At 49.8% G+C, this 23,657-nt stretch overlaps 1 protein-coding gene across 5 annotated transcripts in view; it reads right to left on the reverse strand.

Annotated features, from left to right (window-relative positions):
- The window catches only part of DOCK5 (dedicator of cytokinesis 5), an 89,852-nt gene that overhangs the window by 11,630 nt on the left and 54,565 nt on the right, over positions 1 to 23,657 (reverse strand). For 3 of the 5 annotated variants that reach the window (XM_040087578.2, XM_040087577.2, XM_040087579.2), the window contains 18 exons: positions 22,573 to 22,631; positions 21,932 to 22,086; positions 20,839 to 20,924; positions 19,695 to 19,851; positions 18,483 to 18,523; positions 18,297 to 18,387; positions 16,155 to 16,274; positions 14,632 to 14,721; positions 13,758 to 13,862; positions 12,321 to 12,462; positions 9,362 to 9,443; positions 9,095 to 9,179; positions 8,663 to 8,749; positions 7,805 to 7,981; positions 4,847 to 4,930; positions 4,226 to 4,363; positions 2,937 to 3,103; positions 1,272 to 1,449 (listed from right to left, as the gene is read on the reverse strand). In XM_040087578.2, the coding sequence (XP_039943512.1) occupies positions 1,272 to 1,449; positions 2,937 to 3,103; positions 4,226 to 4,363; positions 4,847 to 4,930; positions 7,805 to 7,981; positions 8,663 to 8,749; positions 9,095 to 9,179; positions 9,362 to 9,443; positions 12,321 to 12,462; positions 13,758 to 13,862; positions 14,632 to 14,721; positions 16,155 to 16,274; positions 18,297 to 18,387; positions 18,483 to 18,523; positions 19,695 to 19,851; positions 20,839 to 20,924; positions 21,932 to 22,086; positions 22,573 to 22,631 (2,044 nt within the window). Of the gene's footprint in view, positions 1 to 1,257; positions 1,450 to 2,936; positions 3,104 to 4,225; positions 4,364 to 4,846; positions 4,931 to 7,804; positions 7,982 to 8,662; positions 8,750 to 9,094; positions 9,180 to 9,361; positions 9,444 to 12,320; positions 12,463 to 13,757; positions 13,863 to 14,631; positions 14,722 to 16,154; positions 16,275 to 18,296; positions 18,388 to 18,482; positions 18,524 to 19,694; positions 19,852 to 20,838; positions 20,925 to 21,931; positions 22,087 to 22,572; positions 22,632 to 23,657 lie in introns of those variants that run through there. The other 2 variants (XR_005704150.1, XM_040087580.1) reach the window with 2 other exon arrangements.

A 23,657-nucleotide genomic window follows, 5' to 3' on the forward strand; every position in this document is an offset into this window, starting at 1 on the left:
TGGGTTTGCTCCTTATGGTGAAAAATGAGCCTGTGCTGGATCAGGTTAGCAGCCAAGTTAAGGGAGAGCAGGAGCACTCAAACACCCAGGGGCCCAATTCTCTCAGCCTGAGGGTGGAGCACAGGTTTTCTGCCCATCAGGACAATATTTCAAGGTGTAACACAGTTTTTCTGCCCATCAGGACAGTATTTCGAAGTGTAACACAGTTTTTACATCCACCAGGACAATATTTCAAGGTGTAAAGCAGTTTTTCTGTCCATCAGGACAGTATTTCAAGGTGTTAACAGTTTTTACCTCCATGAGGACCATACCCCAGGCTGTAACACAGTTTTTCTGTCCATCAGGACAATATCCCAGGGTGTAACAGTTTTTCTGTCCATCAGGACTATTTCAAGGTATAACAAACACAGTTTTTCTGTCCATCAGGACAATATCCCAGGGTGTAACAGTTTTTCTGTCCATCAGGACTATTTCAAGGTATAACAAACACAGTTTTTCTGTCCATCAGGACAATATCCCAGGGTGTAACAGCTTTTCTGTCCATCAGGACTATTTCAAGGTATAACAAACACAGTTTTTCTGTCCATCAGGGCAATATCCCAAGGTCTAACGCAGTTTTTACATCCATCAGGACAATACCCCAGGGTTGTACAGCTCTACCTGTGGGCTGAAGCTCATCTCTGCGCTTTGGGTGCCCCCTCTGAACCCCACTGTGAGCTTTAAAGCCCAACAGCTTCCAGGCTGTTCCTCCTCCCAGCCCTCTCTGGGGTTTATTCGGGTTTATTCCTCCAGGGATGCCCAACCCTGCCCCCGAGGAGCAGATCCAGGTTTCCAGAGCTGGCGACTGAACCTCCACAGCATCTCTCCCCAACTCCCCGACGCACCCAAGGGCTCTGCCCCTCACAGGACATTTGATTTGTGCTGCCTGACAGCAGCCCAACATCTGGCTGAGCAGCTGGATCCCTGCCTGGCTCAGCAGGAGCTCCTTGCTCCCACAAAAACCAGGGATTTGCCACCCCAGGGCTCTGCTCAGCACCTCCAGCCAAGCTGCAGTTGGGGCCTGTGACACGGATTTTCCAAATTATAAAAAATAAAAACCAAAATAAAATAAAGGGAATTACTCAGATGAGCGAGGCTTTTTGGTATTTGAACCCCTCCCAGTGTTTAATGAAGTTCCCCCCGAGCAGCAGGGCTGAGAGCAGTGGAAACACTCAGCCCCTGCTGTGGGTTTTGTTTTTGCTGTCTTTATTAGGATGGCTTTTTTTTTTTACCATTTGGGAAGTCAGTTCTGCTTCTGGCTCCTTCTCCACGATAACCTGAGACCTGCTAATGCTCCACTCCTTCCTCTTGAGCTTGCTAATCCTGTTGTCACCGTCGTCTTTCACGGGCAGCTCCTCAGCTCTGGAGGATGTGGATGTTCTCCTCTCCAACAGAGGCTCCAGGGTAGATCTGTGGCCCAAAAAGAGAGTGAGAAAAACATGAAACACGAGCCCGTCAGACGTGGAAAGGGCTGTTTGTTAAAAAGCCAAGAACTCTCAGTTTGTGTAAGGGATTATTGTGAGAAAGCGAGGCAGGGCCACGGATTTTTTCCCTGGAATTCTGAGAATTATGTGGTTTTTGTCCAAGGTAAAGTGTGAGCTGCTTGCAGAGGGAGCCAGAGCTGCAGTTCATGCTCAGCCACGAGTCTCACTGACCTTGAACAAATCAACAAAACTTTGGGTTATGCCAGCTGTAAAATCAGAGTACTGCCAGAGAATGTCCCCAGGTGTGGCAGCTCCTGTCCACGCCGTGGATGCAGCTGCAGACAGGGTGAAACACGAGCTCTGTGCCTCATTCACCTCCTGGCTGACCAAATAAACCACCCTGGGGCACCTCACACCCGTTCTTCCTGGGAAACTGAGGCACTGGAGAGCACTGGGGATAATTTCCTTCCAGGTTTCAAAATTCAGGTGTTTTTTTTTATCTCCTGCTGGCAGGATCAGCTGCAGCAAAAGGATGTGAAATGTGTTCCAGTCAGAATGGCAGAACTTCACACCCTAAAACGGGAGCCAGGGCAGTTTTAATTAAACAAGGTCCTGCCTGCCTGCAGAGGGGCTTGGAGGGGGTTTCTTGCAGAAAACTGCACTCAGGGGGGTTTGTTCAAGTTGTTTTAAGGGGCATCCTGGAAATAAATGGGATGGGAAAAGCCAGGAGAGAGAGGAGCTGGTGTGGTTCATCACTCCTCAGCCAAAACCCAACATTTCAGAGCCTCTTTCTCAGCCAAAACCCAACATTCCAGAGCCTCTTTCTCAGCCAAAACCCAACATTCCAGGGCTCCTCTCCTCAACCAAAACCCAACATTTCAGGGCTCCTCTCCTCAACCAAAACCCAACATTCCAGGGCTCCTCTCCTCAACCAAAACCCAACATTCCAGGGCTCCTCTCCTCAACCAAAACCCAACATTCCAGGGCTCCTCTCCTCAACCAAAACCCAACATTCCAGGGCTCCTCTCCTCAACCAAAACCCAACATTTCAGGGCTCCTCTCCTCAACCAAAACCCAACATTTTAGGGCTCTTCTTCTCAGCCAAAACCCAACATTTTAGGGCTCTTCTTCTCAGCCAAACCCCAACATTTTAGGGCTCTTCTTCTCAGCCAAAACCCAACATTTTAGGGCTCTTCTTCTCAGCCAAAACCCAACATTTTAGGGCTCTTCTTCTCAGCAAAAACCCAACACTTCGGGGCTCCTCTCCTCAACCAAAACTCAACATTTTAGGGCTCCACTCCCCAGCCTGTAAAACGGAAAACCACCACTCACCTCCACCAACATCTCTAAACGTTATTTCCGTGGAATAAAACTTGACTTTCAGAGTACCTGGTCCTTTCTAAGGCACATCCCCCCTGCTGTCGATCAATCAATCACTATCAATCACTATCAATCAATCAATCACTCACTGACCCATCGGAGCCCGGCCTGGAGGACGCGCCGTCGGATGAGGTGGACGAGGTGGAGACCACGGAGGAGGCCACGGAGGTGACCGAGAGCCTCCTGAGGGTGGAGGACATGATGTAGGGCAGCACCACGGAGCCCGACCTGCTGGGCTTCCTGTCGGTCAGCGCCGGGGGCTGCGGGGAAACGCCGTGAGGGAGCGGCAGGGCCTACAGGGCCTGCAGGGTCTACAGGGCCTGCAGGGTCTACAGGGCCTGCAGGGCCTACAGGGCCTGCAGGGTCTACAGGGCCTGCAGGGTCTACAGGGCCTGCAGGGTCTACAGGGCCTGCAGGGTCTACAGGGCCTGCAGGGTCTACAGGGCCTGCAGGGCCTACAGGGCCTGCAGGGCCTGCAGGGCCACCACCGCTGAGCCCAGGAGGGTTAATGAGGTTCTACACTTTGGTCACAACCCTCAGGTTGGGGACAGCGTGGCTGGACACCGAGGGATTTGGGAGGATTGAACTGGACGTGAGCGCGGGTGGGCCTACGTGGTCAAAAAAAAATGGTCAAAAGAACTTGGGTGGGATCGTTGCCCATGAGGCCAAAAAAATGGCCAAGAGAACCCGGGTGGGATCAGGGGCAGGGCAGGGATTGTCCCCTGTGCTGGGACCTTGAGGGTTGTGTCCAGTTCTGAGTCCCTCAGTTTGGGATGGACATGGAGGGGCTGGGGCAAGTCCAGGGAAGGGAACGGAGCTGGGGAAGGGGCTGAGGGAGCTGGGAAAGCTCCAGGAGAGGCTGAGGGAGCTGGGAAAGCTCCAGGAGAGGCTGAGGGAGCTGGGAAAGCTCCAGGGGGGGCTGAGGGAGCTGGGAAAGCTCCAGGAGGGGCTGAGGGAGCTGGGAAGGGGCTGAGCCTGGAGAAAAGGAGGCTCAGGAGGGACCTTGTGTCTCTGCACAGCTCCTGACAGGAGGGGACAGCCGGGGGGGTCGGGCTCTGCTCCCAGGGAACAGGGACAGGAGCAGAGGGAACGGCCTCAGGCTGGGCCAGGGGAGGCTCAGGGTGGACAGCAGCAGGAATTTCCCCATGGAAAGGGAGCTCAGGGATTGGAGCTGCCCGGGGAGGTTTGGATCCCCATCCCTGCCGGTGGCACTCAGGGCTCTGGGCTGGGGACAAGGTTTGGGCACAGCTGGGACTCCGCATTCTCACAGCTCTTTCCCAACCCTGACAATTCTGTGATACCACTTCACACCCACCCACAGGTGGAAAAGGGGGGAGCTGGGCTCCTCTGAGGCAAAACACGGCAAAACCAGGTTCCCTCACCAGAGTTATGACCCCGTACTGCTTCTCCACCTTCCTCCTGAGCTCCTTGAAGCAGGCTGTGAGCCTCTCGTGCAGCGGCCTCAGCTGCTCCGTCAGCTTCTCCCCGTGGATCCGGATCCCTTCTGCCAGGAGAGGCATCTGAGGGAGGAGCAGAATGAGCTGCAGGAGCACAAGCCAGCCCTCCTGCATCCCCTGAGTGCGAGTTCAACAGCTGAGAGCAAACTAAAGGGTTTAAATCGACGCGTTTTGGGTTGGCAGAGGGGGAAAATCAACAGTGACACAGCAAGGGAGCTCAGCTGCTGGCTCAGAGCTGGTGGCAGTCAGGGGACATCGGTGTTGGAGCTCCAGGTGTCGAACAAACATCAGCATTTTTCCCCAGGCCAGGCTGGATGGGATTTGGAGCATCCTGGGCCAGGAGAAGATGTCCCTGCCCATGGCAGGGGTGGAAATTGATGAATTTAAGGTCTTTTCCAACCCAAACCATTCCAGGATTCTTAAAGACTCAGCTCAATTCCTCACCCCTTTCGCACCCTCACCAAATTCGAGGCTTTAAGGTCCCTTCCCACCCAAACCACTCCAGGGTCCTGTGATTCCCTCTTCCCCACTCCCCCAGTTCCATACCTGTATAGCGATCTGCTGCTTGAGCAGCTCGATTTTGTCTTGATCTTCAGGATGCTCCTGGAGGTATTTCTCTGTGAAGAAGGCCTGGAAGCACAGAGGGAAGGTGACACAGGTGACACAGACACAGCTTCCTCAGGCAGCTGTGAGGGGAAGATCCTTCAAAAGCAATTCACTGCCATTATTCCTCATATTAAACCCAAATTTAAGCTGAGGGACAAAGAACCAGGGTTATTTGCTGGGAGAAGGGAACAAACCCCACTTCTTTTTATTTAAAAAAAATATACTTTTTTTCCAGTGAAACACGTGGAAAAACAGCATCAGAAAGGTTTTGCTCAGTCCTGATGCCCCTTCTCACGAACCAGATTTGAATAACTGAGGTCCCACCACTTCTGCTTCTCACTCACACGGGAGTGGCTGACCCAAAACCTCAAGTTCTGACTTCAAAACTGCTGCAATTTCCTTGATTTCAGCCCTTAAATCCCCGCTCACAAAGATTCAGTAGAAATAAAAGCTGTGCTGGGATTTGGGTCCCAGCTTCCTTCAACAAAGCACCTTTAGTCTCCACTTCTCCTGGGTTCACCTTTAATCAGCAGAATCTGGTCTTGGTTTGGAGTTGAACAAACACCAATCCACCTTCCTGGACTGAAAACTTAAAATTGTGCCAATTCCCAGGATGAATCCCATTGAAATGGATCCCAATTCCTGGTCAGAATAGTTTTTTCTTTATTTTTTTTTTTTTCCTAGATAAACACCCATAAGTTTTTCATTTATGTCTCTGAGCTATTTCAGCCTCTGGGAAAAAAAAAAAAATATATATATATATATTAACTTCTGTAAAACTGGACTGTGGTACAAGTTTATAGGAATGGAGGGTTGATCCTGAACAGGATGGAGGTGTGCCTGGGAAAGGATTTTTCCCAGAGGGTTTTCCTTGAAAGTGCTTCATTATTGCAAGAGGAATGAAGTTAAAAACCCCAGCTTTGGCTTTTGGCTGCACCGAAACAATTAAAATTCAGATTTTAGCCTCCCACTAAAGCCAAATGTCCTGCGCTGATCTGCAGCGGCAATAGGAAAATATGAAGCAGAAATGAGTGTTTCCAGATGCGGCTGCAGAGACTTGCTGTTTTCTAGCTTTAACTGCTTTCCCACTTTCGTAATTCTAAACCTGATGCCAACCTTAATTCATAAAACGGGAGGATTGGGGGCCAACTTCAGCCAAACTCCTCAGGAATCAGCAGAGTCTGACCCCAGAACACCCAGCCCCTCTCCCAGTAAAGGTGTGCACCTCATTTCATGGCACTGGCACGCAGATGAAGGGAATTAAATGTGTTAAATTCCACCCAAGCAGTGCATCCTGTGCCGGCAGTTTCGCCATTAGGCGCAGGGAATCAACAGCTTGAATTAAACACCACAAAAAAGAACAACCTACAACCTACACTGCTCAAGTGAAGGCAGCTGAGTAAACCTGCACAGGAAATGCTGCTTTTTTGTTTTTGGGTTTTTTTTTTTTTTTTCCCTGAATTATTTGCTCGGAGAAGCCTGCTGGAAAGTGCAATCCTCTTTTCCCTTATCATTCCCTATTAATCAGTCTCAAGCTGCGACAAGGGAGAAATAGTGTGGATATTAGGAAAAAGGTTTTCACTGAAAGAGTGATAAAGTACTGGAATGGCTTGCCAGGGGAGGTGGTGGAGTCACCATCCCTAGAAGTGTTTAAAAAAAGACTGGATGTGGCACTGGGTGTCATGGTCTAGCTGAGATACTAGAGATGGGTTGGACTCGATGATCTTGAAGGTCTCTTCCAGCCTAAAAATCCTGTGATCCTGTAATCCAGGGAGGAATGCCAGGTTTTGGCTTTTCTCTGTCACCTGGGCTGCCTGAGCAGGTTCTTATCCCACCAGCAAGGGGGGAAAATAAGAATTAAAACCAACTAAGGGCTCTGCACCCAACAACTTCACACGATCACTTCACACTTCTTACAGAGGAAATTTGAGGGGAAAAAAGCCACACAAACTCCAGCATTTCATAAATTATCATGGATTGCAAGGACGAAGGGAGCACCCTCCACTTTCCACGCCTTTTTTAGAGCCTGCATCTCACAGCTTTCACCCAGAAATGCCCAGCTGGGTCCCACCACGGCCAGAGCCGTCAGCACCACCTGAGTGAGCACACAGGGGATCCTCCCCTGGCCCTGAGAGCTCCAAATCCACCTTGCAGCCCGTGCAAGCCTCTGCTGGGGTTCTGTTCTCCTGTGGGAGCACTCGCAGCCAGCCAGGGCCGTGTGTGAGAGCTGGGAATGGAACTGAACATCCCAGGTCCTGCCTGGGCCTCCCACACTGCAGAGATCTGGAACAGGACACAGAACCCTGCAGTGCTCGGGGCTGGGAGGGACCAGGGGGATCCCAGCTCCGGTGTCCAACCCGGCCCTGGGCACTGCCAGGGATCCAGGGGCAGCCACAGCTCCTCTGGGAATTCCAGCCCAGCCCCTCACTGCTCTCACAGCCAGGAATTCCTTCCCAATATCCCACCTAACCCTGGCCTTCGCCAGTTTAAACCATTCCCTGTGTCCTGTCCCTCCAACCCTTGTCCCCAGCCGCTCCCCAGGGAATCCTGGAATGGGGTGGGAGGGACCTTAAATCCCACCAGTGCCACCCCTGCCATGACACCTCCCACTGCCCCAGGTTATCCCAGCCTGGCCTTGGGCACTGCCAGGGATCCAGGGGCAGCCACAGCTCCTCTGAATTCCATCCCAAAATCCCACCCCAATCTCCCCTCTCCCAGTGGGATCCATTCCCTGTGTCCTGCCCCTCCAGCCCTTGTCCCCAGCCCCTCTCCAGCTCTCCTGGAGCCCCTTTGGGCCCTGCCAGGGGCTCTGAGCTCTCCCTGGAGCCTTTCCCTGCTCCATGTGAACATTCCCAGCTCTCCCAGCACCCAGAGGAGCTCCCTGGGAGTGCCCAGGACCTTCTCATAGTTGGTGTAGCCGCCCATGACGGCGGGGTCCACGATGCCGTTGAGCAGCATGGACAGGGGGTGCACGGGCAGGCTCCTGTCCCACGTGTGCTGCTGCACGATGTTGGTGATCCTCTCGTTGGTCAGCTCCATGGTCTCGATGGCGTTCTCCAGCGGGCTGATCTCCTCCTGAGGGACAGGAGAAACCCAGTAAGCCTTCTTCAGAGCCGAAGAAAGGAACTTTCAGATTTTTTAGGGAGGAATTCCTTCCTTGGGAAGGTGGGGAGGGGCTGGGATGGAATTCCCAGAGGAGCTGTGGCTGCCCCCGGATCCCTGGCAGTGCCCAAGGCCAGGCTGGAGCAGCCTGGGACAGTGGGAGATGTCCCTGCCATGGCAGGGGTGGCACTGGGTGACTTGTAAGGCCCCTGCCAACCCAAGCCAGAATTCCCTGGAGATGGGCTGGGGACAAAGGATGGAGGGACAGAACACAGGGAATGGCTTCCCACTGCCAGAGAGCAGGGATGGGTGGGATATTGGGAAGGAATTCCCAGAGGAGCTGTGGCTGCCCCTGGATCCCTGGCAGTGCCCCTGGAGCACCCTGGCACACTGGGAGATGTCTCTGCCCATGGCAGGAGGTGACACCGGATGATTTCAAGGTCCCCTCCCAACCCAAACCATTTTGGAATTCCACACTCCTGGGAGTCATTCCTCTCCACTGAGCAAGAAACAAAACAATTTGCTATTATCTGTGCCACATCCAACAGCAGAAGGGACTGGAATTCCCAACTGTCCCAAGGCTTCATTCCAGTGAGGAATGGAATTCCATGAGGGGCTGGAGAGCGGGAGATCCAGGCCCCGTGCAGAACTCACCGTTGTGACCTGTTTGACCTCAAACCACTTGAGGATGCCAGGAAATGAATAAGCTGTCGTGTAGGTTGTCCTTTCTATCCACATGTTCTGGGCAGGGAAGGAGGAAACAAAACAAACAAAAGACATCTCTGAGATGTAAAGGAAATATCGGTCTTGCAATTCCACTCCCTCCAGCACGAAACGAGGCTTCCAGGAGGAGCTGGCAGGAATTCCACAGCCACTCCCACATCTCCTGATTCTGATGGATGCTGAACGTTAAAACTCCAGCCCTGGAGCCCCTTGACATCACCCCAGCTTCAGGTGGGGACCGCAATTCCCTTTGGTGCCTCCTGCTTGTTTAATTCCCAGCCTCCACGGCCACAGGGAGAGGGAGAAGGTGCCACATTGGTCGAAACGCCACCAAACAAAGCAAACAAAAAGCAAAGGACTCACAGCAAACTCGTTGTCTGGATCTTTCTCCCCTTTCCTGACAGGTCTGGAGTAGGTGAATTGCTGCACCTCGTTGGCTCTGTAGTAGCTGGGAAGAAGCAGAGTAAAAAGTTGCTTTTCCTCATCCTCCTCACTCAAATGTTCAAGTGTTCCCTCAAAGTTTGTGGGGAGGAATTTACACAAATGACACAATTTAAGGCACAGCGCCTTGTGCCCAGGCTGGTGGGGAAAACACAAACAAACTGTGGAGGGAGAAGAAAAATAAATTACTTTAAGATCTGTTCCGGAACAGGTTTATCTTTGTAAGTAGGTGGCAGGTTCATCACAGGCTTCACGATGAAGCACTGCACATCTGAGCAGCTCTGGTTAAGGATGAAAAACCGGGAACACTTTCGGGAAAACAGGAGAGGGAGAGAGAAAAACCCTTCCTGTTCCCACTGTCAGGCTTTTCCACAAATCCCTGTGCTCTCGTTAAGTATTTTCCCTCAAACCTCACGAATTCATCACCAATCACAGGCGTGATGCTGCACCTTGCGGTTTGGCAAGAAGTTGTAAATTAAAAACTTAAAAATAAGAAAAGGACTTTACAAATAATAATCCCTGAGTGGTTTGGGTTGAATTTCACCCCGTGCCGTGGACAGGGGCACCTCCCACTGTCCCAGGCTGCTCCAGCCTGGCCTTGGACACTTCCAGGTGCTGAAATTCCCTGGTGAAAATGTTTGGGGAATCCTGGGCACCAGAGATTTCTACTTTGGGAGAAAAGGAAAAAGGGCGACGAGGCTCTGCAGAGGTTCTGTGGATGCTGCTGGCTCTTCTCTCACCCCACAGTTATTTCTCAGAGGCTGCTGCTCCTTCCCTCCCACTTTTTACATTCAGGAAGCCGACTGAACAAAGGAATTGCTTCACCCTCAGCCTTTGCACCTGTGAATGACAGACACTAAAAAAAACCCCCAAAAAATCTTAATGCGTCCCCAAGCACTACAGCTTGTGGCGCTCCTCCAAAATTCTGCTTTGAGGACGGTGCTGAGGCTTTACAGGAGCAAAAACTCGGCTGGAAAAGCAAAGCTTAGCCAGTCTGACCCCGACAGGAGCTGACTCCTGTGAGTCCCCTGCCCCTGAAGTGGAAATGTTTCACTGGGGGGGGTTGAGGCAGCTCCCACACATCCTCGCATTCCCTGAGGCAGCTCTCAAGAGCGTTTTGAGAGGGAGAGCTGTGCCCAAAACCACAGAGCCGTGTTAGATCCGGCTCTGAGCCCCAGCTGAGGAGTTCTGTGTCTCAGGAGAGCTTGGGCTCGGTGCCCTGAGAGCCCCTGCACAGCTCCCAGGGCTCAGCTGGGGGGACTGTGCTGCTTTGGGGTGCAGGGAGCCCCTGGTAGCCCCAGCATGTCATTACCTAAAGAAAAATGAGGTATTTTGTCATAAAAAAACCCCCAAAAACAACAGACTAAAGAAATAAAGAGCCTGAGGCAAAGGAGGTTAAAGGAGCCTGAAACCAAGGCCAGGAGCAGCAAGGTCCCTGACACAGCCGAGCTCTGGGCACTCCTCATCTCCTCAGGAGCTGTCCCAAATCCAAACCCTGCAGCTGCTCCCTCCATCCCGGGGCTGTGCCAGAGCCCTGGAATCCAACAGCCCCGAGCCTTGGGGACAGAAGGGTCAGATCCACATCCAGATTCAGATCTGCATCCAAACTCCGCAGCTCGGCTTCATCCCGAGCCAGAAACATCACAGCAAACACAACCAGATGCAGAGGAAGCAGCAGAAAGAAAGCAGCTGCAGAAGAGGCATTTTGGACACCGAGTTTGGCCTTGAACGGATTTCGGTCTCCTCTGTGGGCTGAGTGCTCGGCAGGAGGATTGCAGGGAAGCATCTGCCGTCACTGCCTGCCCCACACCTCTGTGCACAGCCTTGGAGGGCCAGCGTGGACCCGCAGATTCTCCAGCCTGGCCCCCCGAGCACAGCAATTCGGTTTTCCCGGCGTGCATCCTCCAGGAGCCGCCCGCTGAAGCCGCCGGCAGGAACCTGGAGCAGCTCCGGCGGCTCCCACGGCGCAGAGGATGGAAATGCTGGTGGGGAGCCTGGGACACAGCCTGGAGTCCCACCAGCAAGGGGGGAAAATAAGAATTAAAACCAACTAAGGGCTCTGCACCCAACAACTTCCAGTGACACCATCACTTCACACTTCTTACAAAGCGAATTTGAGGGGAAAAAAACCCCACACAAAATCCCAGCATTTCATAAATGATCATGGAGTGCAAGGAAGAAGAGAGCACCCTTCACTTACCATGCTCCTTTTAGAGCCTGCATTTCACAGCTTTCACCCAGAAATGCCCAGCTGGACCCCACTGATGCCTTCAGGTTTAATTTCGTGTATTTCAGGTTCTGCGCTGCCCAGGTGCAGCTCTGAGCTCACACTCAGGGTCACTCAGCTCTCTGCACACAGCAGCGACACAAAACAAATCCTGCTCCTGCTGCACACCGAGGACAACTTTCAGCCCCAAAGCACAAACAGCGGTGGCTGGAGGGAGGAACGAGAAGGATGGGAGCTCACAGCCTGGAGCTGGGATGGGACAATTAAACACCAATGTGCAAATGGACCAAAACTTATAAAAGTGTGAGAACTTGTGACCCTGAAGCCATCTTTCTTTGGTGACCTGGGTGCAGCCCTGGTCAGGCTCTTGCCCTGCCCAAGGTGGATCCCAGAGGCCTTTCAATAAATAAATAAAAGATAAATAAATAAATATCCCATTTTCCAGCTCTGTCCAGTCTCTGTTTCAGGTCAGCCTTCCTAAGGCACCAGTTTCTGGTGACCACAAAGGGACAGTGAAGCATCTGAAAACCCCCCCTGGACCAGAGGAACTCCGAGAGAGGCGGCTCCAGCTGTGGCCCAGGAGAATCCAAAGCTCTGTGGACCTGACAGATGTGTGAATAATTGTATAAAAAACCCGAGTCAGGTGTTGGTGAAATCGCCACCATGGCCGGAGCAGTCAGCACCACCTGAGTGACAACACAGGGAATTAATTCTCCCTGCAAAACCCTCCTCACCCTGACAGCAGCAACTTGTTAAACTCTGACAGCCTCCAAATCCACCCTTGAAACTCTGGAGAGCCCCCCTTTTCCTGCCTCCACACCCCCCTGGAGCAAAAATCCCCTCACTCATCATCACAGCCACATCCCTGCGGGGCAGAGGCGGCCCCGGGGTGTGCCCAAACCCCCCCAAACCCAAAGATACACTGTTTGGGGGAAGCTTTGATCTCCTCAGCTGGAGGGGCTGTGCTGGTCATCTTCTCAGCGCTGGGAAACTGAGTCAGCAGCTTCAGGTTAAAATCCTCCCTGCGCTCGTACTCTTTGCCACGGTAGATGAAAATCTTGTTCTGTGGGCAGGAGGAGAAAAAGGGAATTAAAATGCGACAAAGCAGCTGGGGACGGAGCTCTCCAAACCCTCCCAGAGGTTTTGGGTTGTGGGAAGGGCTGATCCCAGCCGGATGGAAGAGGTGAGGGAAGGAAGAGGCGCTGGAACGAGGGCACAGCAACTCCCAGCAGCCAGGCCTGGCAAGGGAGAACCTCAGATCCGTCGGAAAAAATCCATTTCTCCGCAGAGGATCATCAAACGGAGCTGGAAAGGAGCTTTTAAATGTCATCAGCAATTTCACCTCAAAAGGTGGTCACACAAACCCAGCCCAGGGTCACAGGGCTGCTCACACCTCCAAAATCAGGGCTTCAACCCAGGCCACCTCAGCCAGGAGCTGATTTTAATAACAGGATAAATGTTAATAATGTTTAAATAAGAGGATAAATCCTCAGATGCAGGGCCCTGCCTGCTGCCTGCCAGCCCCTGCTGTGATTTCCGTGGGGATTTGACCCCAGCCCCACTCCTGACCACCACCACCCACCATGTCCTGGCAGTTTTGTTCTCCACACCCAACATCAGACCACGGCCAAGGATTTTTCCACCTGGCCGTGGTTTCTGGCAGGGATGGATTCCAGAACACGACCTGGAGTTGAAATCTCCTTCCACGCCCTCTCCTCACACAGTTCCAGCTTAACATCCTTCTCTTTTTTTTTTTAAGCCTGGCTTCCACTGAAGACCGGAACTTCAAAGAGCTCCAGTCTGAGGAGGGGAAATGGCCCCGGATTTTAAATAACAGGAATATTTTCAGCCTTGCTGACCCTGGACCTGAGTCATCCCTGTCCTCCACACAGATCCAGCAGTGCTCAGCAGCTGTCTTTATTTAAGAAGCACCTTTGCACTTGGAATTCTCCTGTGTGGGACAAACTCTCCCTGATCTCTGAGATGATCCCTGTCCTGAAAATTTGCTTGACTGAGGCTGAAAAGCAATAAATTCTTCACAGGCTGAGCATTTTCAAACAGCAACGACCACATTTCAGAGGGAGCACAAATACAGAAGGTAAAATAATTTAAATCCATGGAAGAACTCATCAATAATCTAAAAGAACCTGCTGTGACACCCCGACTCGAGCTCCACACAAAACTTCACCTCTGCCTTGTCTCTTTTTAGACGCTGAAATGCTCTGAACCACTGCTGGGATTCAGATCAGTGCCCCTGAAAGGAAAAGGAGTTTGGCACGGAATTTCCCCGGAGCTCTGCAAAAGCTGGGATTTTCGGGGGGCCAGCAGAGCAGAGGTTGGGTGGGGAAGGATCCTTACCCGCAGGAAAGAGGGAAAACCCTGCCCATAGTATCCAACAGCAAAGTACTCGGGCTGAGGTCTCATGGCCTTCATGATGTTCTCATAAAACGTGGCTCTTTTTTTCTGGAAGAGAAAACAACAGCAGACTTTCACTTTGGGCGCTGCCAGCTCGACATTCCCAGGGACAGCTCGTGATCCCCGAGCTCTGCCCTCGGAGCACGCTTCACAGCTGCTTTTTGATGAACCCTCTCATCCTCGTCCATTTACTTGATTAAATATTTGCTTTGTCTGCGCCAGAACCAACTTCATTTCCCGGTCTGCAGGCGTGAGCACAGCGCCACGGGTTTCAGGGCTCCAGAAGGAACCTCGAAATCCTTCACTGTGGGAAAACAAGTGAAATACAAATACGTTCTGAAAGCCAGCAGCCACAAATGGTGACAAATGTCAGGGAGCTGGCAGAAATCAAAGTGGGCAGACGACTCTGCTGTGAAAGAACATAAAGACCATCTGGTTCCATCCTGAACCGCTGAAAAAAAAAAAAAGCAGAATTCAGGGCCAAGAGGATTCTATAGCTCTGTGTTCGTGCCCAGCACTTCTACCACAGAAATAACGAGGTGATGAGATTTATGGAGCCTGAAAATGCACCTTGGCTGTCACCTCTGTCTGGTTCAGATCAAGAATTCTAAACCTCTGTGCACAGTATTATCATGCTAATGAGGAGGTCGAAAGAAACCAAGAAAATATTTATTCTGCTACTAACCTTCACAAAGCCAGGGGCTTAAGCTGGTTTGTTTGTCTTTGACATAAATTTATTTTAGGCTTAGCCTGCTTGAACAGAATTAAATTTAAGCAGTCAGCAGCCTGCTGGAAACAGAGGTGAAAAAAGCCTCACCAGGAGATGACCAAGTCCCTCGTAGTCAAAGATCTTGTTTTCATACATGTCAGCCAGCTCCTTGCTCAGCTGAATGGCTTTTTCCCACATCTCCACGGAGGGTCAGGACAGCCAGGACGGGGAAGAAGAGCACAAAAAAACATGAAAGGCTCACTTAAAAGCCTTCACTAGCACAGGGAGGTAAACAAGAAGGCAGCTGATTTTCATTTCTTTCTTTTTTTCATTTAACTTTCATGCTCTGCCAGGTTCCCCTCAGACTCCGCTGTGCGGTTTTTTTTATTTTATTTTTGTTTTTCAGGGATTGTTACAGTCGTACAGATCTCGTGATTTGGGGATCTGAGAGTGATTTCCAAAGCCAGGTCTCCACTGAGATCCTGAGAGGATAAATTGAGGCTGTGGGAGGAGAAGGACAGCTCTGAGCAGCAGAGAGAGGAGCCCAGGTGCTCTCCTCCTCCAGCAGCACTGGGACAGGGTTTGTCTCATCGTGGAATTTGGCTGGGAAGGGACCTCAAAGCCCAGAGCCACCCCTGCCATGTCCAAGGACACCTCCCACTGTCCCAGGCTGCTCCAACCTGGCCTGGGACAATTCCAGGGATCCAGGGGCAGCCACAGCTCCTCTGGGAATTCCACCTCAGGCAGGAATTCCTTCCCGAAATCCCTTAATTTCCCCTAAATTTCCCTTATTTCAGCTTAAAGCCATTCATCCTGGCAGAACCTTCTCTCCCAGGGTCAGTGCCAGCCAGGGAATCCTCTCCCTGCAATCCCAAAAACCTGACAGGAGGGAAGGGAAGGGAAGGGAAGGGAAGGGAAGGGAAGGGAAGGGAAGGGAAGGGAAGGGAAGGGAAGGGAAGGGAAGGGAAGGGAAGGGAAGGGAAGGGAAGGGAAGGGAAGGGAAGGGAAGGGAAGGGAAACACCTGCACTGTTCCCAACTCCCCAGAACCTCCAACACCTCCCCTTCCAGACACTCTTTGGCCAACACAGAACCAGGATTTCAACGCCTGCAGACACACACGAGCCCTGCTGGGCTCCCTGTCCAAAACCCAGCCTGCTGTGGAACCACACCAGCTTTTTAACCAACCCCAGCTGCAGAAGAGGCATTTTGGACACCGAGTTTGGCCTTGAATGGATTTCGGTCTCCTCTGCGGGCTGAGTGCTCGGCAGGAGGATTGCAGGGAAGCATCTGCCGTCACTGCCTGCCCCACACCTCTGTGCACAGCCTTGGAGGGCCAGCGTGGACCCGCAGATTCTCCAGCCTGGCCCCCCGAGCACAGCAATTTGGTTTTCCCGGCGTGCATCCTCCAGGAGCCGCCCGCTGAAGCCGCCGGCAGGAACCTGGAGCAGCTCCGGCGGCTCCCACGGCACAGAGGATGGAAATGCTGGTGGGGAGCCTGGGACACAGCCTGGAGTCCCACCACGACCACGACCACCGAGCCAGGAACTCCCCGGCGAGGGAAGCCTGAACCCCAGCCCCAAGGGGATCTGGCAGGGCAGGAGCCGCCGTGGGGACAGGAGCAGCGCCTCACCTTGCCCCTGTCGAAGAAGGAGATGATCTCCTGGTAGAGCTTCTCCTTGAGCTCCAGCTGGGAGTACACGTAGTAGGTGTCCCTCTGCAGCAGGTGAGGGACACAGGGCTTCTCCGACCACTGGCACGGGGGAAAAGGCAAAAGTGAACGAACTGGAACGTTCCCGGAGAAATCCTCACAGTGGGGGACTCCAGGGAAATCCCTCAGAGATGCAAAGGAAGCTTGGCAGGGATATAAAGCGATATAAAGTGATATAAAGCGATATAAAGCAATATAAAGTGATACAAAGCGATACAAAGCAATACAAAGCGATATAAAGCGATATAAAGCGATATAAAGGTTCTCCCCCAGCTCGCTGCAGCAGGAGGAGATAAACTGATGCTAATAATTATTTTCCTTTTATCATTATTATGTAACTATATCACTTATTTAATATATACATATTATTATACTTTATTATATTTTATACTTTTATCTACTATTGTATTTTTATAGATGATGTAATCTTATTGAATATATTATTGAATATATTATAATCTTATTGAATACATCTTTATTTCTATTTATTTTATACATATTTTTATATATTTATTTATTTATATATTAAATATATAATTAAATATATTTATATATTTATTATTTATACATATGCACACATATTTTATATGTATATTTTATATACATTCATACTTTATATGTTACATTATCATGCATACAATATGCAATTGTTATGTATTTTATGCCTATCATTATATATACTTATATATTATAAACATATTTTATTATAATATTGTAACGATACTATAATGCTATTATAATGATATTATAATTGTATTACAACTATATTATAGTTATATTATACATTTTTATGTATAACACTATATATTCATCATGATGTACATCACAGTTACAATTATTTTGCTGGGGAATCTGCGAGACTGTGAAGCCCCTCAATGACCACTGCTATCTACACGATTCAAATCCACATTAAACACAGAAAATAAATTGATTTGGTTATTTTGGGCTGTTTGTGCCCGATTAACCCCCAAACTGGCACACCTGGAGCAGCTCAGGAGGAACACACAGGTAATAAATTAATTTGGTTAATCTGAGTTGTTTGTGCCTGATTTAACCCCCAAACCTGGCACACCTGGAGCAGCTCAGGAGGAACACACAGGTAATAAACTGATTTTGTTAATCTGAGTTGTTTGTACCCAATTTAACCCCCAAATTGGCACACCTGGAACAACTCAGGAAGATAATACAGGTAATAAATTAATTTGGTTATTTTGGGCTGTTTGTGCCCGATTAACCCCCAAACTGGCACACCTGGAGCAGCTCAGGAGGTAAATACAGGTAATAAATTAATTTGGTTATTTTTGGCTGTTTGTGCCCAATTTAACCCCCTAACCTGGCCCACCTGGAGCAGCTCAGGAGGAACACACAGGTAATAAATTGATTTTGTTATTCTGGGCTGTTTGTGCCCGATTTAACCGGGCACACCTGGAGCAGCCCAGGTAGATAATACAGGTAATAAATTAATTTGGTTATTTTTGGCTGTTTGTACCCAATTTAACCCCCAAACCTGGCCCACCTGGAGCAGCTCAGGAGGAACACACAGGTAATAAATTAATTTGGTTATTTTGGGCTGTTTGTGCCAAATTTAACCCGCAAACCTGGCCCACCTGCAGCAGCTCAGCAGGATTAATACAGGTAATAAATTAATTTGGTTATTTTTGGCTGTTTGTACCCAATTTAACCCCCAAACTGCCACACCTGGAGCAGCTCAGCAGGATTAATACAGGTAATAAATTGATTTGGTTAATCTGAGTTGTTTGTGCCTGATTTAACCCCCAAACCTGGCACACCTGGAGCAGCTCAGGAGGATTAATACAGGTAATAAATTGATTTGGTTATTTTTGGCTGTTTGTACCCAATTTAACCCCCAAACCTTGCACACCTGGAGCAGCTCAGGAGGAACACACAGGTAATAAATTGATTTGGTTAATCTGAGTTGTTTGTACCCAATTTAACCCCCAAACCTGGCCCACCTGGAGCAGCTCAGGAGGTAAATACAGGTAATAAATTAATTTGGTTATTTTTGGCTGTTTGTGCCCAATTTAACCCCCAAACCTGGCCCACCTGGAGCAGCTCAGCGTGCAGGAGCAGGGTGTAGGCGGCCTCGGTGAAGTTCTCACAGTCCGTGTGCAGGTCCCTGAGTTTGTACAGGTACCTGAGCAAAGCAAAAGCAGCTCCTGGGTGTGAAGGGCTCCTGCACCCAAGGGAGCACCGAGGTTTCTCCCCGGCTCGTGGAGGAACACGGCTTACCTGATGTAAATGTCCTCTCGCTTCTTCTCCTTGTAAAAATTCTGCCAACCACAGAAAAAGTCAAACGTTGGCAGTTTTAAAGCAGCACAGATTTGCGGAATCATCTCTAGACCCGCAACCCCAGCTGCAGTTTTTGGCATTTCGGGGGGTTTTGATGTCATTTTTGGCTGCTCTGGTGGATCCACCCCCGGGACCAGCCCTTCACACAGAGGGGGTCACCTCCAAAAATGGGACAAATCAGAGAAATCACTTGTCTGAAGTGATGCAGGCTCTTTGCAGGGCATCAGGGATCCCAGCCTTGAGCCAGGCATCCTCTCTGCCCGTGTTCCAGGGTTCCAGGCTGGGAGGATCAGCCAGTGGATTTTTGGACCAACCCTTTTTCTGTCCTTACAGCTCCAGAGCCTGACTTGAGCACACGGTTACCCAAAAATTGCGTGAGGGAATCATCAAAATCCTCCCCTAGATCAAAAATAATTCTGGGGAGGGTCTAGAAAAGCTCAGGGAATGGGTCCCAAACCCAGGGGAGATGCCCAAAACCCAGGGGACAGGTCCCAAAGTACAGGAGGGGGTCTCCAGCCTGGGAGAGGGGGTCCCAAAGCCAAAAGGTGTCCCCAGCCCAGGGTAGGGGTCCCCAAAGCTCAGGAGAGTGGGGGGTCCCAAACCCAGAGGAGATGTCCCCACCTTGGGGGAACTGTCCCAGCTCAGGGGAGGGGTCCCAAAGCCCAGGGGAGTTGTCCCAAACTCCGAGGTGCCCCAGCCCAAGGAGGTCCCAGACCCAGGAGAGAATTCCCAAAGCCACAAAGTGTACCAAAGCCCAGGAGAGGGGTCCCCAAACCCAGAGGAGATGTCCCCAGCCTGGGGGAGTTGTCCCAGCTCAGGGGAGGGGTCCCCAAGCCCAGAGGAGATGCCCAAAGCCACAAGGCGCCCCAGCCCAGGAGAAGGGTCCCAAACCCAGGGGGGAGATACCCCCAAAGCCAAGGGGGGAAGATGTCCCCCAAAGCCTGGGAGAGGGGTCCCAAACCCAGAGGAGATGTCCCCAGCTTGGGGGAATTGTCCCAGCCCAGGAGAAGGGTCCCAAACCCAAGGAGAGATGTCCCCAAGCCCAGGGGGGAGATGTCCCCAGCCTGGGGGAACTGTCCCAGCCCAGGGGAGGGGTCCCCAAGGCCCAGGGGAGGGGTCCCCAAGGCCCAGGGGAGGGGTCCCAGCCCGTACCAGCACGTTGACGGTGCAGCTCATGCGGTTCTCCTTGCTCTCGTCGTGCATGATGGTCCTGTAGTCCAGCAGGTTCTCCAGCAGGCTGCTGACCAGCAGGGCAAACACCTCTCCAGAGGCTGCCAGGTACTTGTGCTTCCTGCAGTGCTCCAGGAGCCTGCGGGGAACAGAGAATTCCAGAACTTTCTGTGCCGCCAGGCTCTGACCCCCCAGCAAACCCTGCACTGACCCGAGGCCGTGGAAAAGGCTCCAGAATGGAGTGACAGCGCTGGGATCGTGGGTGTGTGGTTGGGATAGAAGTGTGTGACAGCACAGGGTGCAGAACTGAGAGCTGAAGGGTTCAGAACACAGGAACAGAGATAAAGCGAGATGGAGGATTTAGGGCGGAGGCTGAGTCCTTCTTTTTCACCTTCTTCTTCCTGGGTCTGGGTGGGATTTTGGAATTGGGGAGAAAAATCCACATTGTGGGCCAGGGGTGTTTGGTTCTTGGGTTAAAAGTGAAAATAATTGAGGTGTCATTTCATAAGTGGACAATTTGTGCTTAAAATACCGTGTAGAGAGATAGAGACAGAGCCATTTTCCACTTTGTTAGCTGAACTCACAGCTTGTGAGACTGTAACATAGATAAGAATTAATAAACATCTGAGTCCAAACATGAAACACTGTCTCTCGCTCATTTAATCCTGACTCTGGCAGGAAAGGAAGATAAAAAAGCAACAGTAAAGGGCACTTCGGTGTGAATTACCAAAAAATTCCAACCCTTCCTTGCGTGGACACTCAGTGCTGGGCGCACCCACCTGGGACACCCAACTCAGGCAGGGCAGGACGGCAGCTGCTGGCCAAAAAATGGAGTTTTTGTCGCTAAAAGCTTCAATTTTGCTTTAACTTTGAGCCTGCTCTTGCACAAACAGCCCCATCCCCAGCCTGGCAGGTGACTCTGAATTCCATCTCCAGTTTGGGGCAGCTAAAAACGCAGAATAAACCCCTCATTTTTGGGCTTGCACAGCATTTACACCAGCTCACTGGGATAATTAATCAATCAGGGCTTCTTTGCATTGGAAAAACAGCCAAATAAAGTGTAAAAAAAATATACATATATAAATATAAATACAGAAAGAGCCTCCAGGTGCTTTATAGCACTCACAGTTTCTCCAGCAGGATCTTGTACTGCTCATCCCCTCGGCCCCCTTCCACCTCCTGGTCCAGCTTGGTGATCAGCTCATTTTCAAACTGGAAAGGCGAAAAAAGAAAAAAAAAATAGAAATAAAACCCCAAATCAAAGAGAGAGCTGCTCCTGACCCTCCCCACCAGCACACGTTGGGTTCTCAGGCCAAGGTCAGGACGTTCTCAGAGCTGGGGCAGAATAAAAAAAAGAGTTAAAAAAACCCCAAAATTGACAAGATTGGAGCAAGGAAACGCCAGTCCTCCCTCTCCCACCCCACAAAGCCACGCCCTGCTGTAATTAAGCCACAACATAATCTTAATATTTGACTGCCCAGCGGAATTCTGGGGAGTCACAGCCAAAATTCTGTTGTGGGGGGGGATTTATGTTGTTATTGTAAAGGTAAATAAATAGCTAAAATGGCATTTTAGACAGTCTGAGGGTCTCCAAACTGCTCCCCAATTCAGAGGTGGCATTGGAACCTCTGCAAATGCAGGGAAGGGTGAAAAGAGGGGGATTATCAATAAAAGGAAATGCAGATATTATTTAAAAAGGGAAAATTCAGGGATTATCAAAAAAAGGGGAAATGCAGGCATCATTTAAAAAAAAAAAAAAAGGGGAAATGCAGGCATCATCAAAAAAAATGGAATTCAGGGATTATCAAAGCTATGGAAAGGCTCAATCAGGACAAAACTGTAAAATCCTGAACCCTACAGACCACAGAGGCTTCCCAAGGGGGTTGGCACAATTTTAGGTGGGGATTTTTTGGTTTTGTTTAAATATTTTGTCTCCCTTTTGTTCCCTATGGACAACGTGGAACATTTGTAGGGAATACACCAGTATTGTGCATCTATTGCAAATAGATATGTTGCAGCGTATTTATAAATATTATTTTATAGAAAAATTCTTTTATAGAAAAATTAAATATAAGATTACATTATATATAAAGCTACAGCTATAATATTATATCTTAAAATATTGTGGCTTTTTTATGTATTATAAACACATATTTCATATTATATTGCATTTAATATCTCCATATATCGTGTTATTTTCTATATTGGTCATCCTTTACCTTGTGGAAGTTCCCGTTCCCACTGAAGTTGAACTCACACTGCATCATGTCAAAAAAAATGGGAATTGTTGCTTTCCTCAGCTCAGGCTCTGGGACCAGGGTCACCTCCAGGATTGGCCCCACCATTGCTGGGATGAATTTTATTTTGTGGGGACCTGCAAGGAATTTAAAGTCAGAGACATGCAGCGGCAGGATTTGGGTTTCGCAGTGCCTAAGCACGTCATTCACACAAAAACCACTCTGCTCACAAGGTGGATTTTTATCTGGATGTTGCTTAAGGAAGAATTAACAGGTTACAGCTGAAAAAAAAAAAAAAAAAATCCAGGAATAGCCCAAGGAAATGATTGTAAATCCCAAATAAAAGGGCTCTCTGAAAAATCCCACTCATCCTTTACATGGCAGAACATTCTTCAGAGGGAATCTAAGGAATTATCTCAGCAGCTGATGGGAGGGAAAAAAAAAAAAAAATCAGCTTTTCCAAGTTATTCACAGAAAAAGAAAAAAAAAAGATTTTTGTGTGCTTAAACAGCGGAGCCGTAAGTGCATTAAATGTTACACACATGCAGCTCTTGTCAGGAAATAAAGGATTTGAAATCCAGCCTGAGAGCTGGAATAAAGAGAATCCTTCAGCTGGAACTCACCCAGGTTGTACCACATGTCCCTGATTTTGAAGCCAATTTCTTTCCTCATGTCCCCGTACCTAGGGAAAAAAAAACATTCAAAGGAAGAGGTGAGAGGGGCCCAAGCACTGAGATGATCCTTGGAATGTCACTGGAAAAGTGAAGGGCAAAGCCACAAATGTCCATGGCTCACTCTGACAGGAGTCTGCAGGTTGCTGAGAGCAGAATTCCCTGGGAATCCAAATTTCCTGGCTCCTTCCTGCAATTCCACCCCACTTTGGTTGGATTTGGGTGGGTTTTTTCCTAAGAATTTAACTGCTGGCATCGAGGTAATGTGAAAAAGTTTCATTATCAGGCATCTTCAAGCCACTTGTGCAGGAAAGAAAGGGGATAAATCCTAACAAAAGTCTGTGTGGAGATGCTCAGGGATATCCAGGCACCAGATTCCAAGGAAATGAAGAGGTAAAAGCCGCTCAGTGACTAAAAATTGCTGGTTTGGGGCTAGGAATGGCTTTGAAAAAAAATAAAATAAAAGGTGGGGGACCAAAAAGCTGGAGGGCTTTTAGGATTCCTCTGACCATAAAGGCTGAGGGATTGCAGAAGGGAATTTTGGGAATCATGAAAACCTTTCCATTACAGTGGCACAGAATCCTGGAAAGGGGCTGGAACAGCTCGAGAGCCGGCAGTCCAAAATTAAACCAGCTCAAGATCTGCCTGTCCAAAGTTAAACCAGCTCAAGATCTGCCTGACCAAAGTTAAACCAGCTCGAGAGCTGTCTGTCCAAAATTAAACCAGCTCAAGATCTGCCTGACCAAAGTTAAAGCAGCTCGAGATCTCTCTGACCAAAATTAAACCAGCTCAAGATCTGCCTGACCAAAGTTAAACCAGCTCGAGATCTGCCTGATCAAAGTTAAACCAGCTCGAGATCTCTCTGACCAAAATTAAACCAGCTCAAGATCTGCCTGACCAAAGTTAAACCAGCTCGAGATCTGCCTGATCAAAGTTAAACCAGCTCGAGATCTGCCTGACCAAATTTAAACCAGCTTGAGATCTTCTGCCTGACCAAAATTAAACCGGCTCAAGAGCTGCCTGACCAAAATCAAACC

The sequence above is a fragment of the Hirundo rustica genome, chromosome 28, assembly GCF_015227805.2.
Source record: "Hirundo rustica isolate bHirRus1 chromosome 28, bHirRus1.pri.v3, whole genome shotgun sequence".
Lineage (NCBI taxonomy): Eukaryota > Metazoa > Chordata > Aves > Passeriformes > Hirundinidae > Hirundo > Hirundo rustica.